Below are 18,783 nucleotides of genomic sequence, written 5' to 3' on the forward strand. Positions count from 1 at the left end.
CTGGCTGCTGTAATAGAAGTTATTGGCGGTAAGGAACTGGTTAAACAACGTCTGCGCAGTAAAAAACCCTGCACCCCCAACACCTGCGTGCATCTGGATTGTAGAAGTCTCCAGTTTTGGCAGGTTGTGCTCCTGCGGAGGGGGCGGCATTAATGTGAAGTGACAGTCGGGGGTTCGAGCCTCTGGTGGACGCTGATTGATGGGATCTGTGGTTTCGGTGGCGGGAGGCTACTCCGAGCAGCTGTGTGAGGCTGTCATGGCTGCCTGTGTGTGTGGCCCAAACTGCGCTGAACTCCCAGGACACGTCAGGTGCTTCATGGTGTATAAATGTGGTGGGTGGACCCATCGTTCCCAAACCTACCATTACAACACCCAACTTTCTATAGCTCCTCAATGGTCTCTGTTTTTCTACAATGCTGCAAGACGCAGTCACATTCTGGCTGAGCGCATACAGATCATACATTGAACTCAGTAATATCACAGTATACAGTAAACTCCGGAGCTCCTCCTAGTGGCGGCTGCAGGAAGAGGAATCTAATTTTATTATTATTGTTGTTTCCCAACCAGAGTGTTTACAGCTGCTGCAAAACTACAACTCCCAGCATGCCCGGACAGCCGTCGGCTGTCCGGGCATGCTGGGAGTTGTAGTTTTGCAGACCCCGGCTAATGAGCCACTTATCCTGTAGAAGGTGATCAGCTGTAATTTTGGGATGACCCAGTGTAGAGGATGGTATCGGATGATGTAAATCTGTACCACATATGGGCCTAATAACCACGACTTCCCCGAACGAGTAGTCAGGCCAAGGCCGGGAACTTACTTTTAAAGAAGACGACAGAAAATACAATCCCCAGTCCGAGGCCGGCACCTGCAGAACAGAAAGAGATGTTAGAATAACAGGTCATACAGGATGAAAGCCACGTACGTTCAGGTCAGACGGCCACCATACAGGAGACCAGCTACGCCACCAACGTGTATTTTATTTTATTTTTTTCTACAACTCCCAGCATGCTCTGATCGCATCAATCATTGTACAGGGAAGCGATATCCAACCTGTGTCTCTCTAGATATTGCAAAACAGCAGAATAACTAATTCGGACACAATGAAGCAAGAACAGGCAGAACAGTGAACGCAGCTCTGGATGTGACTGGAGCCGTGCTAAAGGAAAACAAAGGATTTTACTCATTTTATGCAGATTTATACAATGAAAGGCAGAGATTTTCCGTAAGTGAATCATACCCCGGCGCAGGATAAAAGGCGGAATCTTTACCGCTCTGGTTACCTATGGTTTAGTCACTAGCAAAACAGAAGAAATTCTCTGGCCCAGTGTTTCCCAACCGGAGGGTCTCCAGCCTTTGCAAAACTACAACACCCAGCATGCCCAGAAAGCCTATGGCTGTCCTGGCATTCTGGTGGTTGTGGTTTTGCAACAGCTGGAAAGAGAGACACAGGTTGGAGATCACTGCCCTATACCAGTGTTTTCCAACCAGAGTGTTGCAAAACTACAACTCCCAGCATGCCCGGTCAGCATTGCTCATTGAATAGGGCAGAGTTTTCCAACTAGTTTGTCTTCAGCTATTGCAAAACTACAACTCCCAGCATGCCCAGACAGCCTTTGGCTGTCTGGGCATGCTGAGAGTTGCAGTTTTGAAACAGCTGGAGGCACATTGCATGAGAGACCCTTCAACTCAAACCCATGGCTCTCCAGCTGAAGCAAAACTACAACTCCCAGCATTCCCGGGCAGCATCGCTCATTGTACAGGGCAGAGTTATCCAACTAGTTTGTCTCCAGTTATTGCAAAACTACAACTCCCGGTATGCTGGGAGTTGTAGTTTTGCAACAGCTGGAGGCACATGGCTTGAGAAACACTACAATGGAGCATTCATTGTTCTTCCATAGCTCTCCAGCTGTTGCAAAACTACAACTCTCAGCATGCCCTAACAGCCAAAGGCTGTCTGGGCATGCTGAAGGTTGTATTTTTGCAACAGCTGGAGGCACACCGCAGTCAGGAAACACTGCTCTGGACCAATGCTACAGGTGCGTCAGGCCTCGTGGTGTAATGCCCTCAGGCTGATTGGCGAACTACAACTCCCATGGGGGGGATATTAAGTAATAGATGAGATTTATCGGAGGCGGGGGCGCAGGGGTTAAGCAGAAGCCATATTGTGGGGGCCGCTGGCACCTGATCCGGCCGCAGCTGTTTCCACTAAGAAGTGGCACCTCCAGGACAGCCCCGCACCCATAACAATAAAACATGAAAGGCTTATCTTATAATAAAAGCGAGAGGCCTAACAGGAGAGAGACTTTCCAGAGGAGCCTGCGGGCGGCGAGGGGGGGGGGACCGCGCCATTTACACCTTCTCTGTGACGGCTTCAAACGCTTAATTGAAGAAACAGTCGAGCGCTGCCTCATTTACTTCTCGCCATTAACCAGCCACATGCAAAGAGCCCTATTGCCAACCAGATTAAGGCTCCACGTGATGGCGGTCGGATGGAATTTCACCGTTCGCATATGGCGGACGCGGAGGGGGTGGGGGGGTTGGGGCAACGCCTCATTTCAAGCTGTTAAAGTCTAAACCCCTCGCACGAGGAGCCCGCCAGATCAATCCGGCAGCCCATCAATCTCTGTTACTGATCTGTGCGAGAAACTGAGAGATCGCTGCGGGACGCCAGGTGATGGCGACCATTACAGTGTCCAACGGGGGAAAGTCATGCAGCTTTCCAAGGACTCAGAAAGGCATATGCTGGTCTGCAGGGTTACATCTCAAACATGGTGGGGGTCCGAGTGTTGATACCCCCACCATCACTACGGGGGCAGATGCTGAGCGCCTACATTAATCTTCGCTCACGGAGCCAATCGAGAATGTTACATGCAATCTATGCAGCCTACTCACTTTATATGGCAGTGTTTCCCCAACAAAGTGACTCCAGCTGTTGCAAAACTACAACTCCCAGCATGTTGGGAGTTGTAGTATTGCAATACCTGGAGACAAACTTTTTTTAAATGCTGCCCTATACAACGAGCAATGCTGTCCGGACATGCTGGGAGTTGTACTTAAGGAACAGCTGGAGGCACACTGGTTGGGAGACACCGCTCTAAAGCAGGGGTACGCGTACTCCTAGGGGCACGCCAAGGGTTATGCGGGGGTACGGCAATTTGCTGACAAATACCGGTCATGCATTGGTCAGTATTTGTCAGTGCAGAGTGGGGATTGGACGCCGCAATAACTCACTAGATTGTACCGCGACCACATTACGTGAGCTGCAGTAGCTGTCGGGCTTGACGTGTAGCGTCCCTGACGTTGCGCAGAGGTTCCGGCACAGTGCGGCCCTCCAGCTCCTGCCGAACGAGATAGTTGAACATGCTAACCAGGCCTGTGTCCAAGTAACACCACAGTATGGGAGGGTGTTATTGTATGTATCTCATATATTGGCCCAGGGGGATCAGAGGGAGGGAATAATGGCAAAAGGGGAATAATATGGAGGGGGGGGGGGGGGGGGAGAGAATCATTATCCCCCCCCCCCCCCCCCCCCCCCTCCATCTTAATGCACAATAGGATTGAGATGGAAGGAGGAATAATTGCACAAGGGGATTAGGTATCGCATTAGAAAGGTGAGCACAGATATACTTTCACACTTTGGGGGTACCGTCCCAATAAAGGCTGAGAACCCCTGCTCTAAAGGATCTGCTCCTCGCTGGAGATGGATCTGGCGCTCACACTGATCCCATTTGCCAAATAAAGAGTAATGGTGTCTCATAGTTTCCTGCAGGGTGTTGCTGCTATCTGCCCGTCCTATCAGGTCTTTACATAAGTGCAACATGACCCGAGATCCAGAAATATCAGGATCCAGCAAAGTCCATCAGCCCCGGGACGTCCTAATGACCAGAAATACATTCCACAAAGGGGAGTGAGGGCTGCAGAGCGTCCACAGGGGGGAGTGAGGGCTGCAGAGCGTCCATAGGGGGGAGTGAGGGCTGCAGAGCGTCCACAGGGGGGAGTGAGGGCTGCAGAGCGTCCACAGGGGGGAGTGAGGGCTGCAGAGTGTCCACAGGGGGGAGTGAGGGCTGCAGAGAGTCCATAGGGGGGAGAGAGGGCTGCAGAGCATCCACAGGGGGGAGTGAGGGCTGCAGAGCGTCCATAGGGGGGAGTGAGGGCTGCAGAGTGTCCATGGGGGGGAGGGGGGGGGGGGGGAGTGAGGGCTGCAGAGCGTCCACAGGGGGGAGTGAGGGCTGCAGAGCGTCCACAGGGGGGAGTGAGGGCTGCAGAGCGTCCACAGGGGGGAGTGAGGGCTGCAGAGCGTCCACAGGGGGGAGTGAGGGCTGCAGAACGTCCACAGGGGGGAGTGAGGGCTGCAGAGCGTCCACAGGGGGGAGTGAGGGCTGCAGAGCGTCCACAGGGGGGAGTGAGGGCTGCAGAGCGTCCACAGGGGGGAGTGAGGGCTGCAGAGCGTCCACAGGGGGGAGCGAGGGCTGCAGAGAGTCCACAGGGGGGAGTGAGGGCTGCAGAGCGTCCACAGGGGGGAGCGAGGGCTGCAGAGCGTCCACAGGGGGGAGCGAGGGCTGCAGAGCGTCCACAGGGGGGAGTGAGGGCTGCAGAGTGTCCATGGGGGGGGGGGGAGTGAGGGCTGCAGAGCGTCCATAGGGGGGAGTGAGGGCTGCAGAGCGTCCATAGGGGGGAGCGAGGGCTGCAGAGCGTCCATAGGGGGGAGCGAGGGCTGCAGAGTGTCCATAGGGGGAGCGAGGGCTGCAGAGAGTCCACAGGGGGGAGTGAGGGCTGCAGAGCGTCCACAGGGGGGAGTGAGGGCTGCAGAGCGTCCACAGGGGGGAGTGAGGGCTGCAGAGCGTCCACAGGGGGGAGTGAGGGCTGCAGAGCGTCCACAGGGGGGAGTGAGGGCTGCAGAGCGTCCACAGGGGGGAGTGAGGGCTGCAGAGCGTCCACAGGGGGGAGTGAGGGCTGCAGAGCGTCCACAGGGGGGAGTGAGGGCTGCAGAGCGTCCACAGGGGGGAGTGAGGGCTGCAGAGCGTCCACAGGGGGGAGTGAGGGCTGCAGAGCGTCCACAGGGAGGGAGTGAGGGCTGCAGAGCATCCACAGGGGGGAGTGAGGGCTGCAGAGCGTCCACAGGGGGGAGTGAGGGCTGCAGAGCGTCCACAGGGGGGGAGTGAGGGCTGCAGAGTGTCCATAGGGGGGAGTGAGGGCTGCAAAGAGTCCATAGGGGGGAGTAAGGGCTGCAGAGAGTCCATAGGGGGGAGTAAGGGCTGCAGAGCGTCCATAGGGGGGAGTGAGGGCTGCAGAGCGTCCATAGGGGAGAGTGAGGGCTGCAGAGCGTCCATAGGGGGGAGTGAGGGCTGCAGAGCGTCCATATGAGGGGGGAGGGGGGAATCTGGGTTCAGGAATCCAAAATACTTCAAGACTATGAGAAAAGGGGAGCGATGGAGGGAAGACGTGTACAAGATCCTTCAGCTGCAGGGACAACCAGTGTTTACTCAGCTGTGGTGGAACCACAAGTCTCAGCCAGCACACAGCACAGCTACACCCTGGTGCCCTGACTGATCACATCTGATCGGCCTCCGCACAGGAACATTACAGTCTAAAAAGGTCACATAATCCTTAAAGGGGTATTCCAGGTTTTTTTTATATGACTATGCTACAGGGGCTGTAAAGTTAGTGTAGTCCATAATACAGTGTCTGTACCTGTGTGTGACGGTTTTCTCACAATTCTTAAGTGATTTTCACCCCAATATTTATTTTTACCCACATACAAAATGACTGTTTTTCCCATGTTGCAATGTGGCCGAGACCTGACATCACTAGTCAGCTGATGTGTGGGAGGGAGGAAAATGGAATTGTGGGATTTGTAGTAAAAAAAAGAAAAGTCAAACAGGAAATATCAGTTCACAAAAAGCTACCACAGTGTTATGGTAATCTCACAGCATAGCCATTTATCCCCAAGACAAGCGCAGATCCTTCCTAAGCATGTCCATTACTGTCTGCCAGGTACTAAATCACCTTAAGGGGGAGAACCCCTTTAATCTACTGTTATTTGAAATCCAAAGGGAAAACCTGCACCAGGTCCAAAACACTAAACATGTCCGACATGTAATCTCCCAACATGCACTGCTGCTTCAGTATAATACAGGATATAACTCAGGATCAGTGCAGGAAAAGTAATGTAATGTATGTACACAGTGACCTCACCAGCAGAATAGTGAGTACAGCTCTGGAGTATAATACAGGATATAACTCAGGATCAGTACAGGATAAGTAATGTAATGTACACAGTGACCTCACCAGCAGAATAGTGAGTACAGCTCTGGAGTATAATACAGGATATAACTCAGGATCAGTACAGGATAAATAATGTAATGTATGTACACAGTGACCTCACCAGCAGAATAGTGAGTACAGCTCTGGAGTATAATACAGGATATAACTCAGGATCAGTACAGGATAAGTAATGTAATTTATATACACAGTGACCTCACCAGCAGAATAGTGAGTGCAGCTCTGGAGTATAAAACAGGATATAACTCAGGATCAGTACAGGATAAGTAATGTAATGTATGTACACAGTGACCTCACCAGCAGAATAGTGAGTACAGCTCTGGAGAATAATACAGGATATAACTCAGGATCAGTACAGGATAAGTAATGTAATGTATATACACAGTGACCTCACCAGCAGAATAGTGAGTGCAGCTCTGGAGTATAATACAGGATATAACTCAGGATCAGTACAGGATAAGTAATGTAATGTATGTACACAGTGACCTCACCAGCAGAATAGTGAGTACAGCTCTGGGGTATAATACAGGATATAACTCAGGATCAGTACAGGATAAGTAATGTAATGTATGTACACAGTGACCTCACCAGCAGAATAGTGAGTACAGCTCTGGGGAATAATACAGCATATAACTCAGGATCAGTACAGGATAAGTAATGTAATGTATGTACACAGTGACCTCCCCAGCAGAATAGTGAGTACAGCTCTGGGGTATAATACAGGATATAACTCAGGATCAGTACAGGATAAGTAATGTAATGTATGTACACAGTGACCTCACCAGCAGAATAGTGAGTACAGCTCTGGAGTATAATACAGGATATAACTCAGGATCAGTACAGGATAAGTAATGTAATGTATGTACACAGTGACCTCACCAGCAGAATAGTGAGTACAGCTCTGGGGTATAATACAGGATATAACTCAGGATCAGTACAGGATAAGTAATGTAATGTCTGTACACAGTGATCTCACCAGCAGAATAGCGAGTACAGCTCTGGAGAATAATACAGGATATAACTCAGGATCAGTACAGGATAAGTAATGTAATGCATGTACACAGTGACCTCACCAGCAGAATAGTGAGTGCAGCTCTGGAGTATAATACAGGATATAACTCAGGATCAGTACAGGATAAGTAATGTAATGTATGTATACAGTGATCTCACCAGCAGAATAGTGAGTGCAGCTCTGGAGTATAATACAGGATATAACTCAGGATCAGTACAGGATAAGTAATGTAATGAATGTATACAGTGATCTCACCAGCAGAATAGTGAGTACAGCTCTGGAGTATAATACACACTATAATATACAGTGGATTGTGCTTAACCCTAAAACCTAAACCCTCTGCCCCATCTATGTCCTCGCACTCAGTATAGACTTCTTCAGTACACTGTCCATGCTGCGGTCATCTCATAGGGTCTCTCACCTGCGGCGGACATGCAGGACGTTCCGCACAGCCGGACCCGCCAGTATTACCAGGGTTTGTTTATTTGACTTTGCAGCGAACACTTCTGAAATATTCGTGCGAGCGTTTCCAAGTACCAGATAATCTGCCAGCTCGCCAGGGCTCCCAAACACAGGACGGCTTCATCAGGGGAACAGGAGAGGCGCTGCACAGCTGTGTAAACGCCAGGCCACACAGGGCGAATGCGGGTAACGGGCACGACCGTCCGACAGGTAACCACCTCCTCCACTACAGACCATGCAAGGATTGCTGTCCGGGCATGCTGGGAGTTGTGGTTTCACCTGTCGGAGCATGTCGAGAGTTGTAGTTTTGCAGGAGGGAACGGCTTTCTGGGAGTTGTAGTTTTGCAATAACTATACACTACAGCAGTGTTTTCCAAACACTCCAACTGTTGCAAAACTACAACTCTCAGCATGCCCGGACAGCCAACGGGGAGTTGTAGTTGTAGTTGTAGTTTTGCAACATGGGACGGCTGTCTGGGCATGCTGGGAGTTGTAGTTATGCAGTAACTATACACTACAGAAGTGTTTTCAAAACTGTGGACCTCCAGCTGTTGCCAAATGACTACTTAAAGCATGCCCGGACAGCCAATGGTTGTCCAGGCATGCTAGGAGTTGTAGTTTCACAACAGTAAATGGCTGTCTGAGCATGCTGGGAGTTGTAGTTTTGTAATAACTATACACTACAGCAGTGTTTTGCAGCACATGAAGGATTCTCTTTCTATCCATCCTTGCCCATGATGCTTCACTTCTATAGGAAACGCTTCACCACGTTTTTGGCCACACCACCATTGCCCACCAGCGATGGACCAGGTCCCACCATTGGAATCTCACAAGAGGTTAATAGGAATAAGAAGCGAAGCCCTTTGAACCACGTGGAGCTGGATGTACGGGGTCAGGAGCTTCGCCGAGCGTCACCATTACCCCCTGTATGGAAAGGATTAAACACAATAAGCCTGGTCCCCCCCATCATGGACATCAAACACAGGCGGCCTCCATTCCTGCAGAGAATTAGATAAACTATGTGAACAGCGCGCTCCGTCCTGTAGACCGCACCTCTAAACAACGCAGGGGGAGAAGGATTGTGAAATGTAGAGAGTAGAAGACGGCGACCATGGTGCGTGCGATCCTATAAGTCATCCCCGGTTATATATATCGCTTTATATGGAGGTTACAGATGTGCAGAATTTTAGAAATATATTTTCCTCATCCTGAGCCTCCTGGTTCATGTACAGAAGTGGAATCCAACCTGTAGACCTCCGTAAGTTGCAAAACTACAACTCCCAGCATGCCCGAACAGCCGTTGGCTGTCCGGGCATGCTGGGAGTTGTAGTTTTGCAACAGTAAATGGCAGTCTGACCATGCTGGGAGTTGTAGTTTTGCAACATGGGATGGCTGTCTCAGCATGCTGAGAGTTGTAGTTTTGCAACATGAGATGGCTGTCTCAGCATGCTGGGAGTTGTAGTTTTGCAACATGAGATGGCTGTCTCAGCATGCTGGGAGTTGTAGTTTTGCAATACCTACCTTCACTACAGCAGAGTTCTCCAAATTGAGGACCACCAGCTGTTGCAAAACTACAACTACCAGCATGCTGGGAGCTGTAGTTTCGCAACAGGGAATTGTTTCCCGTGCATACTGGGAGTTGTAGTTTTGCAACAGGTGATGGCACCCCAGTTGGGTAACAATGCATTAAGCACTGTCATTTTTGGTGGGTCAGACTGATGATCACAAGACCCATTTACAGTGATGAAATACATTGATTGCTGGAAGTTGTAGTTTTGCAACATGGGACAGCTGTCTGGGCATGCTGGGAGTTGTAGTTATGCAGTAACTATACACTACAGAAGTGTTTTCAAAACTGTGGACCTCCAGCCAACGGCTGTACGGGCAACGGCTGTACGGGCATGCTGGGAGTTGTAGTTTTGCAACAGCTGGAGGTCTGCAGGTTTGAGACCACTGCTGTAAGCTGTATCCCTATGCCCGGGCTGCAAAAGATGTAGAAAATAAACTAACTTACCTACGTCGGCCTTACGCTGTTCCTTGGGACTGGAACGTCGGCCAGTGATAGGTTAAACACACTGTCATGTAAGAAGCCGGCCAGAGCTTCTTACATGACAGTTGGCTCAGCCTATCACTGGCTGGGGCGGGACATCGCTCTGGCCGGTGATAGGCTGATGGCTGTCCGACGTTCCCGTCTCCAACGTAAGGCCGACGTAGGTAAGTTAAAGTTTATTTTCTCTATCTTTTGCAGCCCGGGCATAGGGATACAGCGTACAGCGGTGGTCTCCAACCTGTGGACCTCCAGCTGTTGCAAAACTACAACTCCCAGCATGCCCGGACAGCCGTTGGCTGTCCGGGCATGCTGGGAGTTGTAGTTTTGCAACACCTGGGGGTTCGCAGGGTGGAGACCACTGGCGTACAGTATAGAGATCCATCGCCGGCGGCCCCCAACATGGAGGAGGAGGGCAGTGCTTGCGGGGTGACATCTGTGAGTAGTTCCCCGCTGGGCTGATCATTAATTGGGGGGGAGCAGAACAGCGCTGGCGGGTAACATGATTTGGTGGGGGGAGCAGAAGAGCGCTCGCAGGTCATATGATTTGGTGGGGGGAGCAGAAGAGCGCTCGCAGGTCACATGATTTGGTGGGGGGGAGCAGAAGAGCGCTCGCAGGTCACATGATTTGGTGGGGGGAGCAGAAGAGCGCTCGCAGGTCACATGATTTGGTGGGGGGAGCAGAAGAGCGCTCGCAGGTCACATGATTTGGTGGGGGGGAGCAGAACAGCGCTCGCAGGTCACATGATTTGGTGGAGGGGAACAGAACAGCGCTCGCAGGTCACATGATTTGGTGGAGGGGAACAGAACAGCGCAGGCGGGTCACGTATGATTACTTCCCCGATGTGGGGACAGCGCTGCGCTGGGCTGATAATTCATTCATTCCCGAGGGGGAGGGGCCAAACCGGTATTGCGGTGTGGGGAAAAATTCATATCATGCAGCCCAAAAATGTCGGTATTTGGTATGAACCGGTATATAGAGCCAGCCCTAATGTAGAGATTTTATTTTACTTTCACATCTCGTGTTTAAACAGGAGGCCTGGAAAGGGCGTGAATACTTTCTATGACCAACAACCCAGTATAGAACATTATATAATAAAATAAACCATCCCAGAGATTGGCGGCGTCTGCCAATACAACCCTCTAACAAGTGATTAACTTTCGGCAAGTGCACGCTATGGGCCTTTTCATTGCTCCCCCGGGGCGGCGCGGGGCTTTAGGAGAGATTTAAGAATGATTAGGACAATCCGGTAATCCCATCCTCGCTCTGGTATATACAGATCTCCAGCCAGTCCGGAAAAACAATGATAAACAAAGGATGGGCCCAGCCGCTCCAGCACCTGGAACGTATCCACACAATATTCTGTGACAATAGCGAGGGCCTCAGCGTCATGAAAGGCGTTCTGCGCCAAACACATCAAGGTCGCTTGGCTCAACCTGCGATGGTCTCGGAGATCTCCAGATACCGGTGCGTGAGCCTCAAGATTAATGGCTGAGAAAGTGCAGAGCCGACTGGAACATACGTGGTAGTCAGCAGGCTCCGGGCTCCGGCTCCGGCATCTGGATTTTATGGGATAAGAGGAGAATTCAAAAGCAGCAACAACATGTGTTCTGCAAACCTGAAAAATACAACCCGCCCCCCCCCCCGGTGCGCGGCGCCCCGCGGCCAAAACGTCAGGACACAACCATCCACTGAGCACGTGCAGAAACCTACGAGGGACAAGTCACCACCAGGCGGGAGAAAGAGGGTGACAGGAGGCCACACTGATATATAGTCACATCCACTGCAACACATGAACCAGGAGGCTCAGGATGAACACGGTCAAAGGGCTCGACAAGGGGAAGACACATAATTACATTAAAAGGGGTATTCCAGGTAAAAAAATATATATATTCAACTGGTTTAAAGAAGGTTAAACAAATTTGTCAATTATTTCTACAAAAAAAAAGCTTAATCCTTCCAGTACTTAGCAGCTGAAGTTGTGCAGTTCTTTCCAGTCTGACCACAGTGCTCTCTGCTGACACCTCTGTCCATGTCAGGAACTGTCCAGAGTAGGAGAGGTTTGTAATGGGGATTTGTTCCTACTCTGGACAGTTCCTGACACAGACAGAGGTGTCAGCAGAGAGCACTGGGGTCAGATAAATAACAGCTCAACTTCAGCAGCTGATAAGTACTGGTAGGATTAAGATTTTTTGATAGAAGTAATTTACAAATCGGTTTAACCTTCTGGAGACATGTTTTTAACTGTTAACCCACTGCGAGTTGCGCTACCGTTCATTTGAATGGGTCCGCGGACAGTCCACAGACCACAATAGTGTCAGATTTGCGGAGCCATTTAAATGAATGGAAGCGTAACTCACAGCGGGCAACAGTCTGCTAGTAATAGTGTGTGAACGCACCCTTAAGGTAAGTTCTGGTCCAATACAATTGGAAGGATGACCACGACCTCAGCTCTTCCCTAAGGATGTGACCCTCTGTACGATGGGGTGCGAGGTTGGAGGTCGTGTAATGGGGAATTCTACTGCTACTTGAGTTTGAGCCACAGAAGCCATTGTATAACTAAAGGAAATGTAAGCTACATACACGATATCACCGGACTGACCCATATACATGCATGCTCAGCCGGGTGTGCATGTGTCGTCAATAGGCAGAGGTGGGGAAAATGACTACCATACTCCTCTATCCTCTCCTCCTCCTCTGTCCTCTGCTCCTCCCTCCAGACTCCTCTGTCCTCTGCTCCTCCCTCCAGACTCCTCTGTCCTCTGCTCCTCCCTCCAGACTCCTCTGTCCTCTGCTCCTCCCTCCAGACTCCTCTGTCCTCTGCTCCTCCCTCCAGACTCCTCTGTCCTCCCTCCAGACTCCTCTGTCCTCTGCTCCTCCCTCCAGACTCCTCTGTCCTCTGCTCCTCCCTCCAGACTCCTCTGTCCTCTGCTCCTCCCTCCAGACTCCTCAATCCAACCTCTCTACAGACTTTTGTCCCACCTCCTTCAGACAGCTCTTTCACCTCCTCAAACACCTCTGTCCCCCATCCTCCTCTGCCTCCCCCCCTTCCTTCTGGCAGCAGTGTACCTCTCCTAAGAAAAAATAAAGGAGCAGGCAGCTTCTCTCCCCAGACATCAGGTGAGGGTGCCCCCATACACATCAGATGGTCAATCAATCAGTAAGTTTGGAGAACATGTAATGTGTAAAAGTTCTTTCAATCTGGCAATGGGACCACTAGGGTGCTGGACATTTATAAGGATATAAAGCTGCAGAGGAGGTTCCGGAAGGAATTCCTCCTTCGTTCTCTCGGTCCGCACTTTATTGCTGGATTATCAGCTTTTCTGGAATAAAGGAATCCTCACTGTATTCCGGTCGGCAGAGACCAATCTATAGTAAAGGTGGAGGAGCTGAGCCGCCACATATGTGAGGCCTACGGGCCGGACATGGGGAGCAGCACACAGACACGAAGCCTCTGCTGTAAACAGGTAGAGGGCGGAGAGCCGGCTCCACATTCTCATCTTATCTGCACAAACATCTTGTGATGGGCGGAATTTTTCTCTTTTTTTTGGTATTTTTGTGAAGGCAGCGAGGTGCAGGGCAAGTGAAGGAAAACACAGGCCGTGCCAAGCTCCCAGAATCCTGCGATGGAGACGCCCAGAGCTTTTCGGGAACAGGGTTTAATTCGAGTCAAGAAACTATTACACAGCGTGAAAGCTGCGCACACACTTTCTTCATTACCCCAGGAGAGCGACAGCAGCCGGCTACGACCGCAAGGACCGCCACCCCTTCATTGCCACAGCTCCGTATACACCAGAGGTCTGTGACCTGCGGCTCGCCAGCTGGTGCAAAACTACAACTCCCAGCATGCCCTGACAGGCTGGCCCACTGTATAGGGCTATGGGACCCAACCTGTGGCTCTCAAGCTACAACTCCCAGCATTCCCTGACAGGCTGGCCCACTGTATAGGGCTATGGGACCCAACCTATGGCTCTCAAGCTACAACTCCCATCATGCTCCGACACTGTTGCTTCTTGTCTAATACAGTATTCTCCAACCTATGGCTCCGCTGCTTTTGTTAAACTACAACTCCCAGCATGCTGTTTGTGGTCATGGCATGATGGCAGTTGTAGTTCAGCAACAACCGGAGAGTTGCAGTTTTGCGCATTGTCTAGGGCAGTGTTTCCCAACCAGGGTGCCTCCAGATGTTGCAAAACTACAACTCCCAGCATGCCTCCCCATTCCCCACAGCCAAAGGCTGTCCAGGCATGTTGGGAGTTGTAGTTTTGCAACATCTGGAGGCACCCTGGTTGGGAAACACTGGTCTAGGGCAGTGTTATTCAATCTATGGAGTCTCTGATGTGGCAAGACTACAACTCCCAGCATGCCCAGACCGCATCTCCCACTGTTTAAGGCAGTGTATCCCAATCAGTGTGCCTACAGCTGTTGTAAAACTACAACTCCCAGGATGCCATGACAGCACTGCCGATTGCATAGGGCAGTGTTTCCTAACTAGTTTGCATCCAGCTGTTGCAAGACTACAACTCCCAGCATGCCCGGACAGCATCTCTCACTGTTTAAGGCAGTGTATCCCAATCAGTGTGCCTTCAACTGTTGCAAAACTACATCTCCCAGCATGCTTGGACAGCACTAACAAGTGTGCCTATAGCTGTTGCAAAGCTACAACTCCCAGCATGCCCGGACAGCCAACGGCAACAAAAAGGAGAGATGCGGGTTTATGCATTGTGTAGATCACTGTTCAATCTATGGCTTCTGCCATGTGGCAAAACTACAACTCCCAGCATGCCCTGGCAGCACTGCCCATTGTATAGGGCAGTGTTTCCCAACCAGGGCGCCTCCATTTGTTGCAAAACTACAATTCCAAGCATGCTGGGAGTTGTAGTTTTGCAATAACTGGAGGCGCACTGATAGAGCAATTGACTCCAACCAGTTTCACTACAGCTGTGGCAAACTACAAATCCCAGCGGGCACGATAGGAGTTGTAGTTGTACAACATAATCGGTATATGATGCAAAGAGAGATCTAAAAGTTACAGCAGTTTTCTTGGTCTGTACATTTCTAATGGTGAACCAGGAGGCGCAGACTGAGCAGAGCCTGAGGGCTACAATCTAAAGCGGCCGATCGCACACTGTAAGGCTGGAGCGTCCCTTTAAGAGACTGTACGTCGGAGCGCCCCCGGCTCTTATCAGGCATCTCGTTACACAGCGCAGACACTTTGGCAGAACACAAAGTAATGGCAATTTCAAAGAACAAAAAATAAAAATGTTTCAGGGAAAAGCACTTTGTCAGAACGCCGCGCGCCGCTGCCAAATACAAAAGATTTCTACTTATTTTGGAGATGAAATGAGGAGGGGGTGGGGGCGGGGACTGAAGGTCGGGGGTCAGCGGAGTCTATAGGGGACACAGGATGGAGTCACGAGGCGTAAGATCACCGGAGAGATCTATCTGATAAGAATATCGCGGGGCGCTGGCCGGACCTGCAGATTTATTTGGGGGGGGGGGGTAAAATATTTCTTCCTTTACATAACATGAGCAGGTGCTAGAGGCAAACAGGGGAGCGCGCCAAACCCGAATTCTACGTCCCTCCCCCCCTAAAATCACAAAGTACAAAGAAATACTGAATCTCTTCTGCCATAAATATGGGAATTAATTATATAGCGGCGATCTCCAACCTGTGGCTGCCCAGCTACTGCACAACTACAACTCCCAGCATGCCCGCACAGCATCGCTCATCATAAAGAGCAGTGATCTCCAACCTGTGGCTGCCCAGCTACTGCACAACTACAACTCCCAGCATGCCCGCACAGCATCGCTCATCATAAAGAGCAGTGATCTCCAACCTGTGGCTGCCCAGCTACTGCACAACTACAACTCCCAGCATGCCCAGACAGCCAGGGGAGACACCGGTTAGGAAACACTGACTTATAGGATATGTTAATACTTAACTAGGATACATTCAGGAGCCTAGGACAGCTGGGTGACTGTATAGTGGACTGATAGGGACCCAGAGGTGCTTGTTTTCCGTGGACAGAGGGGCGTAGAGCGAGGCCGGGAATGCGGATGTATCAGGCGCAGATTAACACCTCACTATCAGTGAACAGACCGCGCCAGGAAAATGCCGGGGAGAGGCGAGGAACCATTTATCCCATTTTATTTCTCATTATCAGGAAAATATTTTCTTGGAAACTCTCCATGGAACGCTCTGCCCGGACACGAACATTAGAAGGGATATGTATGATGAATAATGGAGGGGGGGGGGGTGTATCCAATCACTGCGGAGCGCCGGGAACAGGCCGAGCGCATCGTATTACTGCGTCCTTCTACTCCTCCACCCAGCATTCCCGGGAGAAGATGATGAGCCTTGTAGTACAATCTCAGAACATGAGCTCCAAAAACACCATTACACAGATGAAAGCCTCGCTGCCTGTCACCACCTCTAGGGGGAGCTCAGTGTCTTAGCCTTAAAGGGGTACTCCGCCCCTAGACATCTTATCCCCTATCCAAAAGGATAGAGGATAATATGTCTGATCACGGGTGTCCCGCCACTGGGGACCCCCGTGATCTTGGCTGCGGCACCACAGACAGATGGAGATGCGGGAAGGAGGCTTGTGACGTCACAATCACACCACCTCAATGCAAGTCTATGGAAGCGTGGCCGTAACGTCACGAGACTCCGGCGCTGAACCTGATGCTCTAAACGAACGGCGGGTGCAGCACGGAGATCGCAGGGGTCCCCAGCAGCAGGACCCCCACATTCAGACATCTTATCCCCTTTAATGAGAACCTGTCCTGTGATCATCAATTTTACATTTTTGCCTATGCTTAGGTGTCCAGTGGGCGGTTCTACTCAGTGATTGACGCTCATGCAGACAAAGCTGTCAGCAAGTAGGACCGCCTGTTAGACTCCTAATCTGCTGCCTATTCTGTGCTTGGTTGAGGAGTCCAGGGGGCGGTTCCATTCAGAGACATCATTCCCTGCATCAGCAGTCAATCACTGAGGATTGTCCAGTAAACTAAGCATGGAATGAGCAGCAGTTTAGGAGTCCAGTGGGCGGTCTTCTTTAGGGATTGACAGCCTTATATATATGAACGTTGAGGCCATCACTTAGTAGGACCGCCCACTGGACATCTAAGCACAGGGTGAGCAGCAGTTAGGAGTCCAGTGGGCAGTCCTACAAAGTCATGGCTTTCCCTGCATGAACGTTCATACAGATATAGCTGTCAATCACTGAAAGGGACTGCCCACTGGACGCCTAAGCTCACAATAAGCATCGGTTTAGGAGTCCATTGGGCAGTCACTCTCACTGGCTGCGTTTATAGATATAACTGTCAATCACTGAGAAGGACCGCCCACATCTATAAACGCAGCCAGTGAGAATGACTGCCCAATGGACTCCTAAACCGATGCTTATTGTGAGCTTAGGCGTCCAGTGGGCAGTCCCTTTCAGTGATTGACAGCTATATCTGTATGAACGTTCATGCAGGGAAAGCCATGACTTTGTAGGACTGCCCACTGGACTCCTAACTGCTGCTCACCCTGTGCTTAGATGTCCAGTGGGCGGTCCTACTAAGTGATGGCCTCAACGTTCATACATATGCTGTCTATCCCAAAAGAAGACCGCCCACTGGACCTCCGAGCCCAGAATGAGCATCTGTTTAGGAGTCCAGTGGGCGGTCCTTTCTCAGTGTTTGGCAGCTATGTCTGTATGAACGTTCATGCAAGAAAAGCTGTTAATAAGTGATTAGGAACGAATACAGCCCAAGGCTGTCTGGGCATGCTGGGAGTTGTAGTTTTGCAACAGCTGGAGGCACCCCGGTTGGGAAACACTGTTCTTACTAATAAAAGGGAAACCAAATACCTGACGCTCCCCTAGCCCCGATCCCCGTATGTCTGCCACAGACCCTGTTCTTAAGTTATCATCCCTGTGCCCCCGACAATCAGCAGGACCTTTCCTGATCAGAGGCCGCAGCAATGTCATGTGTAAGGCCAGTGATTGGCTGAGCAGGAAAGTCCTATAAAGGGGTACTCCACTGGAAAACATTTTTTTTTATATCAACTAATGCCAGAAAGTTAAACAGATTTGTAAAGGACTTCTATTAAAAAATCTTAATCCTTTCAGTACTTATTAGCTGCTGAATACTACAGAGGAAATTATTTTCTTTTTGGAACACAGAGCTCTCTGCTGACATCACAAGCACAGTGCTCTCTGCTGACATCTCTGTCCATTTTAGAAACTGTCCAGAGCTGGAGAGGTTTGCTATGGGGATTTTCTCCTACTCTGGACAGTTCCTAAAATGGACAGAGATGTCAGCAGAGAGCACTGTGGTCGTGATGTCAGCAGAGAGCACTGTGGTCGTGATGTCAGCAGAGAGCACTGTGGTCGTGATGTCAGCAGAGAGCACTGTGGTCGTGATGTCAGCAGAGAGCACTGTGGTCGTGATGTCAGCAGAGAGCACTGTGGTCGTGATGTCAGCAGAGAGCACTGTGGTCGTGATGTCAGCAGAGAGCACTGTGGTCGTGATGTCAGCAGAGAGCACTGTGGTCGTGATGTCAGCAGAGAGCACTGTGGTCGTGATGTCAGCAGAGAGGACTGTGGTCGTGATGTCAGCAGAGAGCACTGTGGTCGTGATGTCAGCAGAGAGCACTGTGGTCGTGATGTCAGCAGAGAGCACTGTGGTCGTGATGTCAGCAGAGAGCACTGTGGTCGTGATGTCAGCAGAGAGCACTGTGGTCGTGATGTCAGCAGAGAGCACTGTGGTCGTGATGTCAGCAGAGAGCACTGTGTTCCAAAAAGAAAAAAGAATTTCCTCTCTAGTATTCAGCAGATAAGTAATGGAAGGATTAAGATATTTTTAATAGAAGTAATTTACAAATCTGTTTAACTTTCTGGCATTAGTTGATTTAAAAAAAAAAAAATAATAGTTTTCCACCGGAGTACCCCTTTAAGGAGAACAGGATCCGTGGCAGAACTACGGGG

The 18,783-nt window shown here is 50.6% G+C and overlaps 1 protein-coding gene across 1 annotated transcript in view; it reads right to left on the bottom strand.

Moving 5' to 3' along the window:
* MICOS10 (mitochondrial contact site and cristae organizing system subunit 10) overlaps positions 1–18,783 on the bottom strand; it is a 67,433-nt gene that overhangs the window by 7,025 nt on the left and 41,625 nt on the right. Inside the window, exon 2 of the mRNA XM_056543336.1 lies at positions 819–866. Coding sequence (XP_056399311.1) covers positions 819–866 — 48 coding nt within the window. The remainder of the gene's footprint in view (positions 1–818; positions 867–18,783) is intronic.

The sequence above is a fragment of the Hyla sarda genome, chromosome 10 (assembly GCF_029499605.1).
Source record: "Hyla sarda isolate aHylSar1 chromosome 10, aHylSar1.hap1, whole genome shotgun sequence".
NCBI classification, from domain to species: domain Eukaryota; kingdom Metazoa; phylum Chordata; class Amphibia; order Anura; family Hylidae; genus Hyla; species Hyla sarda.